This window comes from Lepisosteus platostomus, chromosome 24 (genome assembly GCF_059453375.1).
Source record: "Lepisosteus platostomus isolate fLepPlt1 chromosome 24, fLepPlt1.hap1, whole genome shotgun sequence".
In the NCBI taxonomy this organism is placed as follows: domain Eukaryota; kingdom Metazoa; phylum Chordata; class Actinopteri; order Semionotiformes; family Lepisosteidae; genus Lepisosteus; species Lepisosteus platostomus.
Window position 1 is genome coordinate 10,754,104 of NC_142634.1, and position 20,457 is coordinate 10,774,560.

At 41.1% G+C, this 20,457-nt stretch overlaps 2 protein-coding genes across 3 annotated transcripts; both read right to left on the reverse strand.

Moving 5' to 3' along the window:
• Positions 1-316: 316 nt before the first annotated feature.
• LOC148641634 (hydroxycarboxylic acid receptor 2-like) lies at positions 317-7,512 on the reverse strand. 2 transcript variants are annotated; one of them, XM_088617851.1, is made up of 2 exons: positions 2,532-7,512; positions 317-451 (listed from the first exon to the last, which is right to left on the reverse strand). In XM_088617851.1, exons 1-2 carry the CDS (start codon positions 3,581-3,583, stop codon positions 373-375), a joined length of 1,131 nt encoding a protein of 376 aa, XP_088473977.1. In that variant the 5' UTR covers positions 3,584-7,512; the 3' UTR covers positions 317-372. The 2 variants fall into 2 exon arrangements, with proteins under 2 accessions (XP_088473977.1, XP_088473978.1); XM_088617852.1 differs by lacking the exon at positions 317-451 and having other exon boundaries at positions 2,283-7,512.
• A 142-nt stretch (positions 7,513-7,654) lies between these two features.
• denr (density-regulated protein) lies at positions 7,655-20,303 on the reverse strand. The gene is made up of 8 exons (XM_088617854.1): positions 20,144-20,303; positions 17,145-17,260; positions 15,887-15,906; positions 15,340-15,424; positions 12,477-12,557; positions 11,092-11,208; positions 9,560-9,699; positions 7,655-7,962 (listed from the first exon to the last, which is right to left on the reverse strand). The coding sequence occupies exons 2-8, from the start codon at positions 17,248-17,250 to the stop codon at positions 7,918-7,920; spliced, it is 594 nt and encodes a 197-aa protein (XP_088473980.1). The 5' UTR covers positions 17,251-17,260; positions 20,144-20,303; the 3' UTR covers positions 7,655-7,917.
• Positions 20,304-20,457: the final 154 nt, after the last annotated feature.

Consider the following 20,457-nt stretch of genomic DNA (forward strand, 5'->3'; position numbering starts at 1 on the left):
CATTTTGAAAATACTTGCATACAGGCAGTGTATTAGCTGCAATGAATGAGGAACTATTGTATAATTATATGTATAATATAATAATACTTTTTATATTCATGTTCCATTTCATTGAGGCTTTTAAATCGATGTGATGTTGATGAGTTGTCAAATTACATCGATTGTGAAGGCCTGCGCTGTAACTAATAAAAGAACTTCCTGCAGCACAAATTCCATACACTCACAGCATTTGTTTGCTAGCCATTCGTTTTCATCAGTTGCCAAGTTAGTCAATTTCATCATAACAGATACATTTATACTACATATAGCACATACTGTGTACATGGTGACGCGGTTTTGCTGTCTTGCAGAGCCAAGCTCCTGGGTTGCATTCTAGACCTGGGGTTCTATCTGTGTGGAATTTCCAGGTTGTTCCCTGAGTTTGCATGGGTGCTCCAGTTTCCTCCTGCTCCTGAAACATAGCATGATAGGGTTACGACCTTTTATCCTCTCATGTTCAGGATCTGTAAGTCCCGGGTTCAGCTCTGGACTGAGCTGGGCCCCTTCTGTATATAGTCTGGAAGTTCTCACCATGCTCATGTGTTTGCAGGGGAGCGTTCAAAATCCTCCTACCAAAGACACGCTGGCCAAGTTAACCGATGTCTCTGAATTGACACAGTGTGCTTGTGTGTGTGTTTCTGCACCCCGAAATCAGATGGCATCCTATCCAAGGTGTAGTCTGGCCATGTGACCTGTTCATCTGTGCAGGTCCTATATTGCCATGTTACTAACCAAGAAGAAGAGATAAAGGTTGGAGTGAATCTAGCCATTTACAAGTGCCCTCTGGTTGTGCTACATACACAGTAGATACACATATTCATGTAATTGGCTATTAAGCATAATAGAGAAGATGACATCACATAATATGTTCCGGTGGCTGGAGGAGGTCTTTTCGTGCACAATTCACCACTGTCTGGGGAGTAGTATTGCGAAGCCAGTATCGGACCAAAATGTAACCTGTGCTTCAGGGACAAAGCACATGTCGTCTGTTACTTGGTTCCTAATGTCCAAGCAGGGAACTGCGTCAGCATGCGTAGGCAGCAAAGGAACAAGTAAATGTTTATTCCATGCTGAAAAGAGAAGAAAAGAAACGTCTTCACAAAAAGACACTTCTTCACACCTGAAGAAGGCTCCACAGCAGAAAAGTTGTGTTTAGTTTCTTCTCCTTTCAACATGGAATACACCTTTTTCCGATCTGCTGCCACAAGATGGCGCTTGTGAGTCTGATCTTTACAAGTTGTTCACAAGTGAAGCTGTATGTCCTGAGGTATAATAATAATAATAATTAATAATTGCTTACACTTATATAATGCTTTTCTGGACACTCCATTTAAAGCACTTTACAGGTAATGGGGTCTCCCCTCCACCACCCCTAAAGTGCAGCCCCACCTGGATGCAGCCATAGTGCATCAGTACACTCACCACACACCAGCTCTCAGTGGGGAGGAGAACAGAGTGATGAAGCCAGTTCAGAGATGGGGATTATTAGGAGGCCATGTTTAGTAAAGGCCAGGGGAAAATTTGGCCAGGACGCTGGGGTTACAACCCTACTCTTTATGAGAATATGATATGGCTGCTGGCGTAAGCAGTACTCGTTTTACCACTGTCTGAAAGATGTTTCTTATGAGCTGTCCATAAGGTCACTCGACAGGTAATTTATCAGACAAGTTTTATATATAAACTTGAAACAGATCTTTCACAGATTTGTACCACGTAAAATGTACCAGCCACACTTTAACCTCAGTGAACTCCTTTTTATACTTACTGTACAACATTTTGTGTTTTAAGGACATACAGTATATTAGGGCAACAACATCACAGTATGACAGTATTTTGATTTGCTGTAAGTCCAATAATGTATACGGATCACTTCCGGAATGTGAAGTTGATTAAAATTTTAATTTAATCTTATATTTGTTCATGGGAGGCATTATGGCACAATAGTGAGCCTCACAGCGCTGGGGCCCTGTTTTCAATTCCTGGGGGTGCTGTTTGCGTGGAGTTTGCATGTTCTCCCTGTGTTCATGTTGGTTTCCCCCAGGTGCTCTGGTATGCTCCCACAATCCAAAGACATGCGGGTAAGTTAATTGGCTTCTGGGAAAACTGGCCCGGGAGTGAGTGTGTCTGTGTCTGACTGTCTGCCCTGCAATTGAATGATCCAGGGTGTACAGGCACTAACTAACTGATGGATGGATATTTGTTAATTACTGTAAATATTCACAATAATAGTCAATATCAAAAACTTATAGCAGAATATACTATTTATTAAACTGAAATTAAAAGACCTATACAGTCTAAACACCATTTTAATGCACAGCAACAGCCAAAAAAATGTCGTAACTAACCTTATACTGCACAAAACAGGAACAGAGAAAAACAATTCATACTACAGAATAACAGGGATACACATATGCATTCTGAAATGGGAAAATTAATGATTCTTTCGTAATTAAAACAAAACCTTCACGCTCAGTCCTCTTCACTGGCCTTACCATAATGTGTTGTTTGTTGTCTGGGTTGACTGGGCAGGCTGATTAGATTCAGTGGTCCAATCCTCTGATTGTTTTACCATCTTTTCAACACCAGGTTCTTCATGTTCTTTATCTTTCCTGTGAAGACTTCCTTTCACAGCAGCTCTGTATATCCTCTTGAACGTGGGGCTGGAAAAGTAGTAGACCACAGGGTCCAGCACACTGTTGAGATAGGTCAGGCTGACCGTGATGAAGAAGGCATTGTCCAGGGATTTATAGGAGTCACAGTGTTCAATGTGATGAGCCTTTTTGGCCCAGATGACCAACCTGGTGACATTGCTGGGGAGAAAGCAGATCACAAACACCATCACCACTGCACCGACGAAATAGACAGCTCTCCTGATCTTTGAATGTTTACCCACTTGTCTGCCCTTAAGCTGACAGATGATTTGTAAGGAGCAGTACAAGGTAACAGCCAAAGGCACCACAAACTCCAAGAAGTACAGAGCCTCGTGCCACACGCTGTCGGAGCCGTGATGTGTGATCGTCGTGAAGCTCTCGCAGTGTGTTGCGTTTTCGAAACAAAAGTGGTGTGGCATTGTCAGGAGGTACACTGTCATCGCTATGGCGAGAGCCCAGAGAGCACAAGCAAAGCAGGCAGCCTTGGCGATGGACATGGAGTTAACCGGGTGGTGGGGATGGACCACTCTGAAGTAGCGGTCCACTGCCACCGCCGTGAGGAACAGAATGCTGCCTCCGCGGTTCATCGCCAGCATGAACAGCGAGATGCGGCAGAAGACGTCTCCGAAGATCCAGTCCTTGCCCCTCACGTAGTAGCTGGTGCGGAAAGGGAGAATGATGCTGAGGAGGAAATCCGCCAGGGCCAGATTGAAGAGGAATACCGTGCTGGTCTTCCAGGGCTTCAGATGGAAGCAGAAGATCCACAGGGCAATCCCATTGCCCAAGGTGGCCAGCAAACACTCCACAAGGAGCACTGGAGGCAGAACGTAAAGGAGGACACTTCCGTCAAACCTGCAGGTGGTTTCATCTTCTGGACACGAGTCGTTCATCATCAGTTTTTTAACAACAATTGAAAAACCGAAGAACAAAAACAGCAGCAGTGTGTTCTGCACTTGTAACAGACAAAGATCTTTATCTAAACAGGCACTATGAAGCTTTTTTTTATATATATCTCAAAGTTACATCCTCTACGTCATGTCTACAGAAGTCAAACATTTCCAAGAACCAGAAAATTCTGTAGCATGAAGTTGAGTTATGAAGTTCCTCCATTTCTCACTTAAAAATAAAACAGAGGTTAACCACAACACTGCAAAGAAAATGTTGCCAATGAGGGGATGCTGATCTGTTTTGTTTGAAAGGACATGATCAGATACAAGCTTCAGGGGCAGCACTACTGTTTTAAATTTTTAATACTCAGAGATGTTTCATAAATAGAACTTGCTCGTAGTTTTATTGCACTTTTTTTCATTTTCCCTGATTTGAGCTGCTGTTCAAATTCATTTTAGCCCCTGTACCTTCAGAGGGCTGTGCACAGGTAGACACACATACCGTGTCCTACAGGGCACCTAGGAGAGTTTGCAATGATTGTAGCTAAAAATCAATGATTGATCGCTTGCAAACTGCAAGGGATCGTAGCTGAATGGTGAGACAATGACAGTCTCAACCCAGTCAGGGCTCAGACAATGGTGCAATGCTGTTTTGAAAGTACTAGGCATTGCTGGTTAATACAATGCCCCAAAATTAAAACACTGATGCCATTTGTGCAGATGAGCAACTGTGCTGATAGAGTCACTCAGCAGTCTGTTACTTGTCAGCTGTCTGTTACAGGGAGGTTCCATTAATGAAGTGAATGAGTTATGAACTGTTCCTACCAAAGAGCTCTGATTTTTCCAAAGATACAAAGATTTAATATGGAATCCAGAACTCAAATTCATTTTGCAGAGGGTCCAGTATTTGCAGACTGTTGCTATACTCTGAGTTGTCAACTGAACAATTATCCTAATTATTTTCTCAGATGACAGAGTTTTTTAAGGTCTTTTGTAGTTAATTACTCATTCACTTAATTTAAGGTACACCCCAATAAAACACCTTCAAGCCTGGTTAGCAGCTATTATTTTTAAGAAGCTAGATTGGTAATTAATCCAAATACATGTATGTAAGTGAGAGCTCAGGTAGAAAAAACAAATGAACCTGGTCCCTGCAGGAGCCCCTTGGACACCCTTGATTTAAATCCTCTCTTCACTGTCACCCTCCACTTACAAGAAAAGTTTAGAATGCATGCTCCCATCAGGTGAGAACAAGGCTTACTTGTTTTGAAACTACATCACCCAGTTTTAAAACAGGAATATTGAGATACTGTAATATGTCCTTTCTATCAGCTTTAACTTTACATATTATAAGCAACCTATGAATTGGACATAGTTGTGTTCTTCAGAAAGGCTAAATTACCTTTAAACTTAACCACAACACTAAAAGAGACTGTAGATACTACAGCATCTGCTTCAATGTTCAATGTTTCACTGATCACATTGTTCAAATACATAATGAAACTGTGCATTTTAGAATTTCAAATAAGTATAATGTACTGTCATGGTTTTTTAAAGTGGCCATTGTGGTGTCTCAGGAGACTAGGGTCAGTGGTTAACACCTGGTCAGTGTTAACATTTGCAGTTCTCGGGAGCTTCCGAGCAAGAAAGCAACTGAGGTGTTGGCAGAATTGTACTAGGTGTGAGACACATTGATCAAAAAAATGGTCTAGTTTACCTTGGTTAATAAAGCTAGTTTTTGATTAAGGGTCATCAGCGGTCGAGGAACAGGGTGTATAACAGGCAGGTAGGGAAGGAGGAAAAAAAAAGAGTGAAGGACATGAGAGACACAAAGAATGAGAAGAGATGGTGCCAGACAGGGGGTCATTGTTCCAATCTGCCTTTTTCTTGAAGACCAGATTCAATTTAAGTATGTAAACCTCGTTATGAGAGCTTGTCTTTATGTTGTTTTTAGGTAACTGATTTCCTGTAGAGAAAATCCCTAGGTTAAAAATGGTCTCTCCTGGTTGGTGGACACAGTTTTGGAATAGGGAGATGCTGTAGGTTCCTATTTTCGAACAGAGTGATAGGGAGATAGGTTCCCATTCATTTTGGAGCATGCAGGAGAGCAGGAGCCTGGCCCGGCAAGTGGCAGGCACAACAGGGCACACATGGACACAAACACACTTACACTCACAACATGTCCAATTGTTCCATAAGCCAATTAACCTGTATTTTTGGACTGTGGGAGGAAAGCAGAGCACTCAGAGGAAACACATGGGAAAAACCACAAACTCCACACAGATAGCAATCCAGCTTTGGAATTCAGTGCCCCAGTGCTGCGAGGCAATAGGAAAAAGCAATATGTTTAAGCTGTTGCTCTGTTGGGGTTAACCTGCGTACTTTGTAATCTATAGGTTTCTGAACAAAGACTTTAAGTTCATATCAGAGGTTTCCAACTATGATCCTGGGATCTGGAATCCAGTAGGATTTTCATTGACTTATAGGACATAGGAGAAGGGCTCAAGTAATCCACTTGGGACTTATTTATCTACACATTTAAAGACATTGCAGACCTGCGGGATAACAGATGCCGAGGTTCCAAGATTTGGAGTTGAAAACCCCTGCTTTACATCAGACTAGAAAGACACACAAAAGAACAAGTGATGCATAAATAAGACTGTGTGCTTTCTCTTTGATTTTTGGTCACCTTAAGATTGAGCAAATAAAGCTTATTTACACTTAGCCAGATTAACAGCAAGCATTTGACAGGCAACAGACAAACTGGCTAAGGAGCTGGTCTGTCTTTGACTACATGTTTCTGTAAGTGCTTGAGGAACACCTAACTATCCCTACATACAACCTACAATATGGGGCCCAATGCTTATAGTGAGGTCTCACTGCTTATAGTGGCTCACACTTTCACTGACATACAAGTGTCTGATATTGCTTGATAAGGGCCAATTGTTAAGGGCCAATGGGAAATTTGTCCAGGACGCCGGGGTTACACCCCTACACTTTTCGAGAAACACCCTGGGATTTTTAATGACCACAGAGAGTCAGGACCTCGGTTTTACGTCTCATCCGAAGGACGACGCCTGTTTACAGTATAGTGTCCCCGTCATCCTCAGCACTTCGTGAAGGTTTGGAGAAGTGGATCGAAAAGGATTTCAAAGTGGGACTGGAAGGCTGGCGATCCTCACTAGTACGGAAAAGGATACTTGGCTCCTTTCGTTTCTCGTCGCCCCCCATTTAGAAATCCTCGGCAGGGCCTTTATCTTCAGATACCCGTCCCAGCAGGTCCCTTGGTGGGAAGGCAGTCCGAAAATGACTCGCCCACACCGAGCAGTGCAAGTGCCCGTTTCACTGCTTTGCTCTCAGAAAGGAAGCTGAAGCTGCTCAAAGATGGTTGGATGACTAGAAATGAATATTACTACAGAAGAACTTATTTTAGAAGCTGGTCAGCACTTTTGCTGAAGCTGTGAAAACACTCGCACTCCTGCTGGTTTAGGGGTTGTGTAAACATTTGCTTAGTTCATACTTTTATTCTGAATGTATACAGAGAAGTATTGGGAGAGTGAAGCCAAAATTGCTATTTTTGCTGTATATTTTGCTGTATATTCAAGCAATTTCAAGCAGATTTGAGATGAAAAGATTAAAATGAGGCAAAGGTGCAGAATGTCACATTTTATTTCTGGGTATTTCTGCACTTACATGTTGTGCCGTTTTAGAATTATAGCACTTTTTGTGTTCAATCCTAGCAATTTAGGCGAGAATACTTATTGGGACAAATTAAATTAAATTAAAGCAGTACCTACAAACTTGGTATTTGGTATTTAATCCAAATTGCTTGAGCACACAGCAGAAATAGCAATTGTGACTTTGCTGTCCCAATATACCTATGGAAGGCACTGTAAATGTGTGCATACAGGTGTATATGCGTGTAAATCTGGTAAATGTTGTGGTGTGAAGAGAATTCTTTGGCGTTCTGCAGAGTCTAGAAACAAGAGGCTTCAACACTGCTGTGCAAAAGACAGTGTGTCCACAGTGAGGCCACATGCAAAACAGGAAATGTTAATAAAGAAATGACAAGTCATCCAAGGCGACCAAAATTGACTATTTATTAACCTAAAGATTACTTTAGTGCAGTGTTTTGAAGTAATTCACAATTATGTCAGACCTTTGGCAACCAAGAGAGAAGCAGCTATACAGAAATGAAAAAAATGAATGCAGGGGCCGGTCCACAGTTTCTATACAGTAAATAAAATAGATATAAAATGCCTTTACTCGTGTGTATGAGTGTTTGGATTTGGCCAGGTCATTGTGTTATGCTGCGCTCCTTCTCAAAAGTGCAGGTGGGCTTACTTCTTAACTTCCCCAAGATCTTCAATGCTGTCATCATCCACCTGCCAACGCAAAGAGACACAAGCACTGAGGCCCCTGTTCCGCAATGCTCACGCAACACACCCGGGAGAACAAGATACCTTTTCAGATGGATCTCTTGATAAAACTAGACTGTTTTTTCCCCACTATTGATAAGACAAACTGCACCATTTTTGGTCATTACAATTCAGAAGACCTTCATCAATGACGTGTTGAACTTGAAATCATCAAGCTGGATTTCTAAGCAGTCACCATCAGGAATACTGTAATACTGTACCTTGTACCAGATTTGAAATGCTCCAGATGAGAAGCTGCGAGTGGCATTTTGTTTTTACAGTGGTACCCAAATATGTTGGAGATGTGCTGCTGAGATACGAGCCTTACTGTGACTCAGTTTTCCCCATAAGGAAAAAAAGGGGGTGGATTCTGCATCTAGAATATACGGTCTACACAATCACCTAGGTTATTTGTTGGTACATTTATTAGGTTCTTTTATTATTTTCCTCAATTACAATACAGAGTGCATAAAATGCAAGATATGAATTACTGAAAGTGTGTTTTTGCTTCAAGCAAAATACTTAATGCAGGATTAAAAGCTCTACATGATGAATGCTTCCACTTCTGTTTATTCGCTTTAAATGATGTATTCATGAACATGGTATGGTAACATGCATAGATGGCGTATTAAAATATTAAAATGAAGAAGTAAAACATTGCATTTACAACGCGATGTGTCTGGCCATGTGTCTGCTGCCCTAAGACTTGTTTATCAGAGCTACTTATCTGTGAAACATTAGGCAACAGAAATTAGTAACATCTGTGAAAGGAGATAAATAATCAATTCCTGTTTTGTATATCTATGTACATCTGCATACATATCCATAATAAATGGAAAGCATTGATAGTGACCATTTAGGTTAAGGAGTAATTAAAAATATTTAATCACTGTTTAAAGCACCATTAATAACGTTGAAAATTGTTAACTGACTGTTGTAAGAGACACCTAAAAAGAAATGTCACTGCGGCAGAAGGTGATGGAGTTCAGCAAGGGTCAGTGCCGGGACCCAGAATGTCCTTGTGTGAGGACTGGGAGTGTTGTGTGGGGACTGGGGAGGGAGGTAGATGTGTGGATGGATAAATCTTGGCTGGTGGCCCAGGGTGCAGGAGAAACTCTCTGTGCCGAGAGTCGGTGAAAGTGGAGTTCTGTTTTACTGCTGGAACGTCTGCAAATTTTGCAATACATGACATGCTTCTTATTATTTTTTTAGATGGAGAGATGTGTGTGTGTGTACATATTCCAGGAGGGATTTGTCCAAGCCTCAAATTGCCCTGAAGCTTCAAGACGTCTGCGCCAGAAGAATAGGACAGGAATGGGCTGCAGATATTTTATCGTGGCGTGTCTCATTCTAGCTGTGATTGCTGTCACATCATTTGGTGGGTGTTTTTCTTGTTTTATTCTAGACATCCTCATTCTTTCCAGCTGAAAGGCAGCTGTGCAAGGTAAGCGTTAAATTCAGCATGTGAAAAAACAAACTGATCTTTATCATCACGGACACAAGGATGAAAACCTACAGGAAAGTACATTTCTATTTATGATGTTAACCTTCAGGTTCTCCTTACCTCAGGCCACTTTTCTTGAATCACGTCGATGATGTCATCTGTAAAATCTCCCTGAATGATGATTTCGTCCTCTGCTGTAACCGAGGCGCCACAGGAGAATTTCTGAGCAAAAAATCTCTGTGCTTCTTTAAGGTCAATATCTACAGAGGGAGAAAAACGCAATCAAAGCCAAGTGTCCATGTGAACCTGGAACAGAACTTCAGCCTTACGAAGAGCTGACCTGAGTGTGCTTGAGCCAGGCTGATGTTTCCCAGAACTTCAGTATATAACAGATACAGTATATGTGTCATTTCACTCTGAAACTCAACTGAATAGTTAAACCAAATTTAAGGTTAACATGAAAATAAATGTTTCTTATATATTACATATAATAATAATAATAATAATAATAATAATAATAATAATAATAATTGCTTACACTTATATAGCGCTTTTTCTGGACACTCCACTCAAAGCACTTTAAAGGTAATGGGGACTCTCCTCCACCACCAATGTGCAGCCCCACCTGGATGATGCGACGGCAGCCATAGTGCGCCAGAACGCTCACCACACATCAGCTATTAGTGTGGAGGAGAGCAGAGTAATGTAGCCAATTCATAGATGGGGATTATTAGGAGGCCATGATTGGTAAGGGCCAATGGGAAATTACATATATAAGAATGTAATATATATTTGTATTTTCTCTCTTGAATTGTAACAAGTGAAAATTCATGTGAAGAGAAGTTTTAGGCTCACAGATACCTTATGTCTGCAAAGTTACATTGTGCTACATGTTCTCAATTTGCAAACAAATGATGCACTCCTTGCTAAAGACAGTATTATCTTTGACGACAGAAAACACTGCAACACCTTGGTTTAATGGGCTCAAAAGGGGAGGTTGTTGTCTGTTACATTTTGTTGTTGCCACCACATCAGCCACTTGATCCCTTGATCCAGAAGTGCAGCAGCCTGTACTTGTTACTACCTTATCTTTGGAACTCCATCCCAAAATAAAGCAGGAATGCTGACATCAGAGTCTTTTTAAACCAAAAACATGTTTGAACTCACTAGCTCTTCATCTGCAGTCTAATGGGTTAATATTGGTTTTACTAAAACTCGCATGGCCAAGGCCAGCCTCCTGGCCACAGAACGAGGAGACTAGGACCCACGCAGAGGGAGGAGTGACCAAGGGGCAGCTGCAGGGGTAGAGATGGGAGGGGAGGAGGGATGCAAAAGACATAAGCGAGGGAGGGAAGGAGATAATATACCGTATTTATAATGTTTTAGGTGAGGAAGCGCTTGAAGTTGGTCGTCGTCATCCCTCCCGAGCTTTTAACACTGCGGGGTGGTTTCCCACGAACGTGGATCGACATTCCCTGCAGTACACGTCTGGAATGCGCTCAGCAGGGAGTGATATCTACTGAGCAAACCGCAGTGGCAGGCCTTTCTTTGCAGAGTGCATCCGTCCCACCCCCGTGTGCCGAACCCCAAATCCCCTCGTCAAGTGGACATCCCAAAACTGCCAACACGAAACACGCGGGCCCGATTCTTACCGAAAGTCGCAAGACCACACACTCGAGTCACGTATTTCTTCTTTGCCCTCGGGATTTTGGCTATTGTTACTTTCTGGGGCACTGTCTTCTTCTTCTGTTTAATCTGGCCTCGGCCGCCTAAAAGGAGAGAGGCGCAGGGGTCAGAGTTCAGCTTTCGGCACAACATTACAGTGAAAGCAGGTTGGGGTACTTGTAACATTCACCAGTTTTAGCCTAGTTCTCGTTACCTTGATGATTCCTTGAAGCATTTTTTCCTGTAGTGTACTAACAGTAGTTTATTAGCTCTCGAAGAAGTGCATATGTACAGCTCGATTTCCACGTGTCTTTGAACTGAATTTTACGGCAATTTACCTAACATCATCATTCTGGGTGCTGCCCTTTTGTGTCCTGACTGCAGGTACACCTCCTCTGAGAGTGTGGTAAGGAGTGGACATGGATGTGGGGAATGCCAAATAGTTTTGCAAAACTATACAGATTTCCTCCCAGAGATCACAAGCATTGGTCTGAACAGCAGCGCTCACTAGCCTATGTGAGAAACATTCTATCCACTCCTATCAAAACCACATCCTAATTTCTACAGAAGACCACACACTTGCTACAACACATAGCGTGGTGTAGAAATTAAGAAGATAACAGCCTGGATCAAATAGTTTGATGAATAAAAATGACACCAAAATGGTCCGTTTTATATGACTGCAAAACTGAGTCTCCGCAGTAAGCCACTCTCTTGAAAGAGAAATGCTTGCCCTTTTTGACGGAATCGTCTTCCCACGAGATCTGAGTCACACAAGGAGTAAACAGGGAAGCATGGGTAACAGTTTGGTAATGAAGTGTACCTAGTCACTTTAGCAGTTCACAGTCTGCAGAAAGAAGAGTGCAAGATGGAAATAAAGCTGGGCAAAATGAAGAAGCCTAATTCAAGTATACTAAAAACCCATGCAGTGGTATCGTGTTAGTGGAAGGCAAAACACAAGTCAGCAAAAACACAAAAATAGTGCTTTGGGCTCTGGACTCATAACTGGAAGGCTGTGGCCTCAAATTCCAAGTGGGTCACTGTCACTGAGCTAGGTACTTCACTTAGGGTGCCTCCAGTAATGCACCCAGGAGCAGATCTGCGAGTCCCTTTCAGTGATCAAATTCAGCCAATTCGCACTGTAAAGTTTCATGAATTGGCTGCATGGCAGCCATTTTAAAGTCCTCTTCTGAAAACAGGGGATAAAACATGTAGTTTCACAGGTAGGGAGGTACTAGTACACCGTATTTTCTTTTCGATGGCTACAGATTCGAATCAAGTGTTTATTATAATGCCGGGCAGGATGTTTTTAAGGTCGTGAAAGAGGAAGGGTAGTATAAAAAAAGACCGCATCCCGCCACACCGCCTTCACCTCTCTTTTGCTTCTTTTTTTCCTCTTCCTCCCCGGGAGCTGGGGCCTCTCCTCCTCCACTGTCCTGTTTGGGAGTATTCCCTGCAAGAGACAGCTCCGTCACGGCCGTTCACGCCACACACAGCACGAGCCGGCTCGCGTCAACAAGCACAGGCTCCTGGGTGGCGTGGAACGCTGACACAGAAGTCGAGTAAAGCAAAGAAAAAAAAGTGATTTCATTCTCTCCTGCATTTCCTGCAGCCTAAGACCAGGCCTCTTCTGTAAGCAGTATATTAATTACAGTAAACCAGTACTTGAGTTATAAAAACATCCTGCTGACTCACTCTTTTCCAAGTAACCAGAGTGAGGCTGTCCACTTCGAAATGCCAAAAGCAAGAACTGGGGAAGAAAAACTGTTTTCAAGGAAACTACAGTGCCTTGCGAAAGTATTCGGCCCCCTTGAACTTTTCAACCTTTTGCCACATTTCAGGCTTCAAACATAAAGATATAAATTTTTTATTTTATGTGAAGAATCACCAACAAGTGGGACACAATTGTGAAGTGGAACGAAATCTATTGGATTTTTTAAACTTTTTTAACTAATAAAAAAATGAAAAGTGGGGCGTGCAAAATTATTCGGCCCCTTTACTTTCAGTGCAGCAAACTCACTCCAGAAGTTCAGCGAGGATCTCTGAATGATCCAATGTTGTCCTAAATGACTGATGGTGATAAATAGAATCCACCTGTGTGTAATCAAGTCTCTGTATAAATGCACCTGCTCTGTGATAGTCTCAAGGTTCTGTTGAAAGCGCAGAGAGCATCATGAAGACCAAGGAACACACCAGGCAGGTCCGTAATACTGTTGTGGAGAAGTTTAAAGCCGGATTTGGATACAAAAAGATTTCCCAAGCTTCAAACATCCCAAGGAGCACTGTGCAAGCGATCATCTTGAAATGGAAGGAGTATCAGACCACTGCAAATCTACCAAGACCTGGCCGTCCCTCTAAACTTTCAGCTCAGACAAGGAGAAGACTGATCAGAGATGCAGCCAAGAGGCCCATGATCACTCTGGATGAACTGCAGAGAACTACAGCTGAGGTGGGAGAGTCTGTCCATAGGACAACAATCAGTCTTACACTGCACAAATCTGGCCTTTATGGAAGAGTGGCAAGAAGAAAGCCATTTCTCAAAGATATCCATAAAAAGTCTCATCTAAAGTTTGCCACAAGCCACCTGGGAGACACCCCAAACATGTGGAAGAAGGTGCTCTGGTCAGATGAAACCAAAATCGAACTTTTTGCCCACAATGCAAAACGATATGTTTGGCGTAAAAGCAACACAGCTCATCACCCTCAACACACCATCCCCACTGTCAAACATGGTGGTGGCAGCATCATGGTTTGGGCCTGCTTTTCTTCAGCAGGGACAGGGAAGATGGTTAAAATTGAGGGGAAGATGGATGCAGCCAAATACAGGACCATTCTGGATGAAAACCTGTTGGAGTCTGCAAAAGACCTGAAACTGGGACGGAGATTTATCTTCCAACAAGACAATGATCCCAAACATACAGCAAAATCTACAAAGGAATGGTTCACAAATAAACGTATCCAGGTGTTTGAATGGCCAAGTCAAAGTCCAGACCTGAATCCAATCGAGAATCTGTGGAAAGAGCTGAAAACTGCTGTTCACAAACGCTCTCCATCCAACCTCACTGAGCTCGAGCTGTTTTGCAAGGAAGAATGGGCAAGAATTTCAGTCTCTCGATGTGCAAAACTGATAGAGACATACCCCAAGCGACTTGCAGCTGTAATCGCAGCAAAAGGTGGCTCTACAAAGTATTAACGCAAGGGGGCCGAATAATTTTGCACGCCCCACTTTTCATTTTTTTATTAGTTAAAAAAGTTTCAAAAATCCAATAGATTTCGTCCCACTTCACAATTGTGTCCCACTTGTTGGTGATTCTTCCCATAAAATAAAAAATTTATATCTTTATGTTTGAAGCCTGAAATGTGGCAAAAGGTTGAAAAGTTCAAGGGGGCCGAATACTTTCGCAAGGCACTGTATGTTTCCTGAATTACACCTGTAGTGCTGCTTGAGACAGAAATCTAAAAGCAACTTGAATGACTGTAGAAAAGGTTTGTTGGAGTACCTTTAAACTTATCTTTGGCAATTTGTGCTTCCCGGTTAAAAACATTTAAACTCTGCAAACTACAAAACAAAGTGAACTGCTTCTCACTGAACATCTCAGTCCTTGAAGTTTTGCTTCAAACACAGTTTACAAATGGCTCTGGTCACTAGTTTCCCTCAGTGTGTATCATTGCACATTTACCTTTCAAAGTACTGAGATTAACGTTGAGGATTAACTAAGGATCACAGAGCCACAGCACCCGTGATTGGAAAGTTGCCAGTTCAAATCCCGTGGCCAGCAGATGAATCCTACTCCACTGGGCCCCTGAGCAAGGCCCTTAACCCCAGCTGCTCCAGGGGTGCTGTACAATGGCTGACCCTGCGCTCTGACCCCAGGCTTCACTCTCTGTCTGTGTGTCTCATGGAGAGCAAGTTGGGGTATGTGAAAAGACAAATTCCTAATCCAAGAAATTGTATATGGCTGATAAAGTGATCTTATCTTAGATTCTTTTCAACAGAACAGGAATATATAATAATATTAAGCATTGTCACTGTAACTATAATGGTTAATAACACTAAAAAAACATCTAATGCCCTGAGGACAATGAATTTGTTTTGCAAACTAGCGCAGACATTTTAAAGGGTGGTGTGTGCAAAATAAAAAATTAAAATGCGAAACACTGATTATGCTGTATTTCATTCTGTAAAACCGAATGAAAATACTAAAAAAAAAAACAGAATTTTGGCCTAGACTTACCTACGCTTAACTTTGCAAACTCATCTGGGAAGTTCTTCTCCAGCCACTGCCTGCACTTTGCAGGCTCCGGCATGTATTCACAATACTGGGAGGACAGCAGACAGTACAAGATCATCAGAAAGTTCAGAAATAAGAGGACCCACAAACCTGTTTACTTTTAGCAAAAGGACCCTGCACCCTGTGGTCATGTATGTGATGTTCATGTTAAGTGGACAATTTGTTCTTGATTACAATGCCAAAGGAATTTAAAAAAAGGTCAGCATGACTTTTCTATCTCAGGTTTGAAGTGGTCAAATTCCTTAAAGATAATTGTCTTATCCTGATTTGGAGATTTGCCAGAGAAGGGTGGGTTTCACACCTCTTAAGAGGAATAATTCCTCAGTACTATTTTTTTAGACAGTATCTAAAAAAATTATTTAACTGTATTATGTAGGTATTATTTTTCATATCTAAATTGGTCAGCATGTAATATAGGGAGTTCCTTGAGGCATAAAAGACTGTGAAAACATGCTACACATTTTGATAAGGAAGGCTGTTCTGTACATACCTCTGTTGGCAAAGAGCAAACTGCAAAACAAGAACAAGCGACAGTAAGTGAAGACATATGCAGATATATGCTGAGCTACTCGTTTGGAAAATCCCAAGCGCTAAAAATATGTCTGGCTAGTAGCTCGCTGTTCAGAAAACCTTGATTAAAAGGCGCATCAAGGAGTTAAAAATAATAAAGACATTTATCTCCATGACATCAACACATGTTTTCCTAGCATTAGTCAAAACAAATACAATAACACTTTACGTTCCGGATATCCTTCCTTACCAAAGTGCTATCAGTATTCAAGTGTAAGGATGGCAACACACATTAATGTTTGTCTATCTAAAAATAAATAGACAAGTGCCTGTCTACATGCATGTACACTTAAATACAGTAAATCCGTTTTTCAGCACACTTTTAAAAGATGTGCTTACATTTCCATTACACCCTGAGAGCATGACTATATGCTTATTGTGGGCATTGCGTCAGAAAGAAAAGTGTATGAAGCCTGGGGCATTTCTCAATAAGGGAAACTAGAACATGCAATAAAAACAGCAGTGACGCATGGCTTTAGAAGAAGTCAGCAACACATACATTAATCCTAGACAGAATTGCCGTGTTGAGCTGTTACCTCAATTGTCAGAAGTTTAAAATTTGACAGCACATCTATTTAAAAAAAATCAGTCAGAAAAAGGACGACACGTTTTTTTATTATAAAGTGTCACATCTGGAAGATGGTTCTTTGGAAAGGAGGAAAGAACTGTCATTCATTTTCAATTTGAAAACCAAATGCAAACAGAAGTGTTCAGAACACTTTGTGGAACCTATAATGAAATGTATAATATTCACACATCTTAGCTGCACAAAATTTAGGGAGACTGTAATGAACAAGCCTAACATCCCTGGTTTTAAATGTTATACTTTTAACTGTATGTCTTAGCTTCTGCTTGCTTTTCTAACTGCTTCCCCAAATCATCTAGAAGAGGCATGTTTTGCATAGACACCTACCTCTTTTTCTTAAGTGGATTCTGCAAAGTCAGCAAATCTAGAATTTCTGTTTCTGCCACCTGTGTATAATATTTCACATTATACATCAGCAGTGTTTGTTACTCTGTCCTGAGTACATGACTCATAAAAAGGTGGTTTCCGTCAAGGCCAAACACATTTCTGAACCTCTGATATTTAAAATAAGAATGCCTAGGCAACAACTGCACTTGCAAATAAAAACATTTATTACATTTGCAATCCTAAAATAAATCAACTGCCACCTTACCTCCACAGTAGAGTACTTTCAATGGGTATTTTGCATCTGAGTCAGCGGACCTGCGATCCACTTTGCTCTCTGGTGAACCTGATTCAGCATTTTCAGTAGTAGCCATGTTATATTGTCTAAAGAAAAATGGAAAATTATTATCAATACAGTTTTCACAACAGATTGCTTGAAAACCAGTTTCTATTAAATAATAAAAATGATCCCAGGAGCATCGCAGAGCAGTTTGCACTCTGGCCCCTTACACTCAGGCATCTGACTAATGAAACAACTTCAACACCCAATTCCTGCAAGAACTCTAGTTGCACTTCATTAAATGCCAAATTTGGGGATTCTCTTTTATCAAGCTTTGTGTGACATTCTAACACGTTGGGGGTCCTCACAGCCTCCCCTTAATGACACCCCTGCTTGTGGTATGTAAAGGATACATAGTTCTGCCGAGAATATGCATCACAGGATGGTGTTCTCATTCCCTCTGTGCAGGCACAAGGGTTGAAGTTGTGAATCACAGTCCATTAACAACCACCATTTCCAAACTAAGTAGTACCTAGCTGTGCTTGATGTGTTCGTTCTGGTAGCATTTATTTGGGAAGCCAGGTACTAGGTCCATGATTTCTCTTATTAAGCACTGACAGATCCAGGTAAGGTTGCCATACCAGTTAGCAGCACAGATTGACTTTCTTAGCCATTTCCTTAATGACTGTTGCCATTGAGCAACACTCCACTAAATTATGAAGCAACTTACAACAGAACATTCGACAGACTTGAGCAAAACGACCAAATATTTTTAAAAACTGCCAAACAAGTACTTCCAAGTAGCCTGAACAGCAAAGGAGCTTGTTCTGAGCATCACCTGTGTCATACCCAGGACTCAGCAACTTGCCCACAGCAGGATCAGTAGGTGTCTGTTTTTGTGGACACCTATGTCGAGGTGAAATGAAGCTCTTATTTAATTCCTCAGTGCTGTCGGAATAAATAATAGAAGATTCCCGTTTTAAATCACCAGGTTTTGCCTGAGGGAAAATGGAAATGCATGGAATGGGATTTCCCCCAGAAAGCTCCTTCCCCTAGGATGAGTCATCTGTGACAAACCTGCTTTTTTCTACCAAGATGTCTAGAATTTCCTGGAATGCTACCGACCCATGAATATTAACGTGGCAAAACAGCAACCCCTGTAACTTCGCTGGTGCTCGTGGTGACATCAAAGGAGGTATGAGTCTTTCCTTTAATTCAGTCAGGGGCTTGTGGCATGCCAAAATGACTCTATGAGTGGGAGGGCCGGAAACTCACTCATAGCCATCCTGTCATTTCTGGACTAACAACAACAAAGTAGGTGTCATCACAAACAAAATAATTGAGCGATACACCTGAAACTACCCGAAACTTCTATCGGATGCTGAGGAAAATCTTAACACCACACAACTCCCCATAGTGCACCACAGTTATCTGTGATTTTAGTTTCTTCTTAAGACACTTACAAGATACACACATCAGACTTGACAAGGTTTTTAGTGAGTCCTGTGTGAGCACAGGAGTTGTCACTATAGACAGAAGTAGACAACTGGCACTTCCAAATTAGGTGTGAATACAACCAAAATAACTTGCCTAATAGTGCCATCTAGTGCATAGAAAAATGAAGCTCAGTATTAGCTAAGGCTCAGACCTAAAAACCTTTCTTTAAGTTGCATCAGACTAAATTCTGCATTGTGCAAACTATCCTGTAAAACACGACTGATTTTCCTGTGTTACATGGTCATGTTTATATCAGTAATGAGAAAATAAATGTAACTTTATATAAACTCTATATTGTAAAGTTCATTTTATAAGTACAATAAAAGGCATTCTTGGTACCTGCACACATAATGTAAAACAAAAAAAAATCAAGAAAAGAAATTATTCAACCGAGTATAAACTAATATTTGCATGATGAATAAATGGAAACCAAAACGTCTGGCAACACAAAAAAATACAACACACCTTAAAAACATTGTTTCGACCGTGGAGCCTTCTTCAGGTGAACCTGAAGAAGGCTCCATGGCTGAAACGTTGTTTTCTTTCTTTTTTTTTTTCAGCATGGAATAAACCTATTACTTGTTCCTTTGCAGCCTACGCATGCTGACGCAGCTACCCACCTTAAAAACATTGTGCCTTGGTTTTAAAAGGACTGTATAAAAATACAGATAATTACAGGAGTGCTGTTTTTTTCTGGTACTGGATATATGGGAAAGCTCTATACAGCACCCAACAGCCTTGGAATGTAGAAAGAACTACATAATTTCCAAGGTAGGAAGTCCCTAGTTGTACGACTGCATGTCATGATCAGCCTCACTGATCAATTAGTGTCTCCACCGTCAGCAGTTTGGAAAAAAATATTACCACTGTCTATGAAAAATGAACATAATGGAACGCTATCTAAAAGGTAGTCAATCGAGTATGTTACATTTCTAATTATTCGTCAGTGCGATAATCAATACCCTGCAACTCGATGCCACTGACTGCATAGAGACCAGAGCTCAAAAGTAGGCTCACCTAGAACGAAAACGACGGTTTCAGCGACACATATTTAAGCACAGAAATGTTATAAATGGATGAAAAGTCTACTAGGGTCATCGCTTCTGAGATATATTTCTCGATAGACGAAAACGCATATTTAACCACGTCAAAAAAAGTAACCCCTCTTAATCGTAATGGTAGAAACGATATCTCATATAGCTAGTTGTTAAAGTGCTGACCACTTTTCTGGAGACGGCGTATCATTGCAATGACAGAGACATTCATCTCTGGGATTATTTCTGGAAGAAAAGCATTGTGTGAATAAGCATACGATTACAAATCAGAGTATGAGAAAATATTTTTTCGAAAACCTATTAACTGTTAAAACTTTTAATATGAAGAAGACCAATATGGTCTCTCTCCCAAGCGACTTTTCCACCCCATTCATTTCCACGATAGAACTTCACAATGAACTATAAATATAAGATAACTTTTAAAATAATACCTACCGTGTAATTACAACCCTTAATTTATGTACTGCCAATCGAAAACCTAAGCATTATTAAGTACTGCTAAATGATGATTAAAAAATAAACGATCACCAAAAGCACACCTCTCCTCTCTGGTCTTAGTCGGGGTCCTTGTTTATCCAGCGGGCGCTTAGATTTAGCATCAAAGAGCGCTCTCACAAATGCCTGAAAGAAATCCATCTACTTTTTTATTTTTCTGACCTGTAAAAGGACATAAACTTCGTGTTAACTTTTTAAACAACATTCAGTGTTAATTAGGTGCATTATTAACAGTACCTTAAAAGATTTTATAA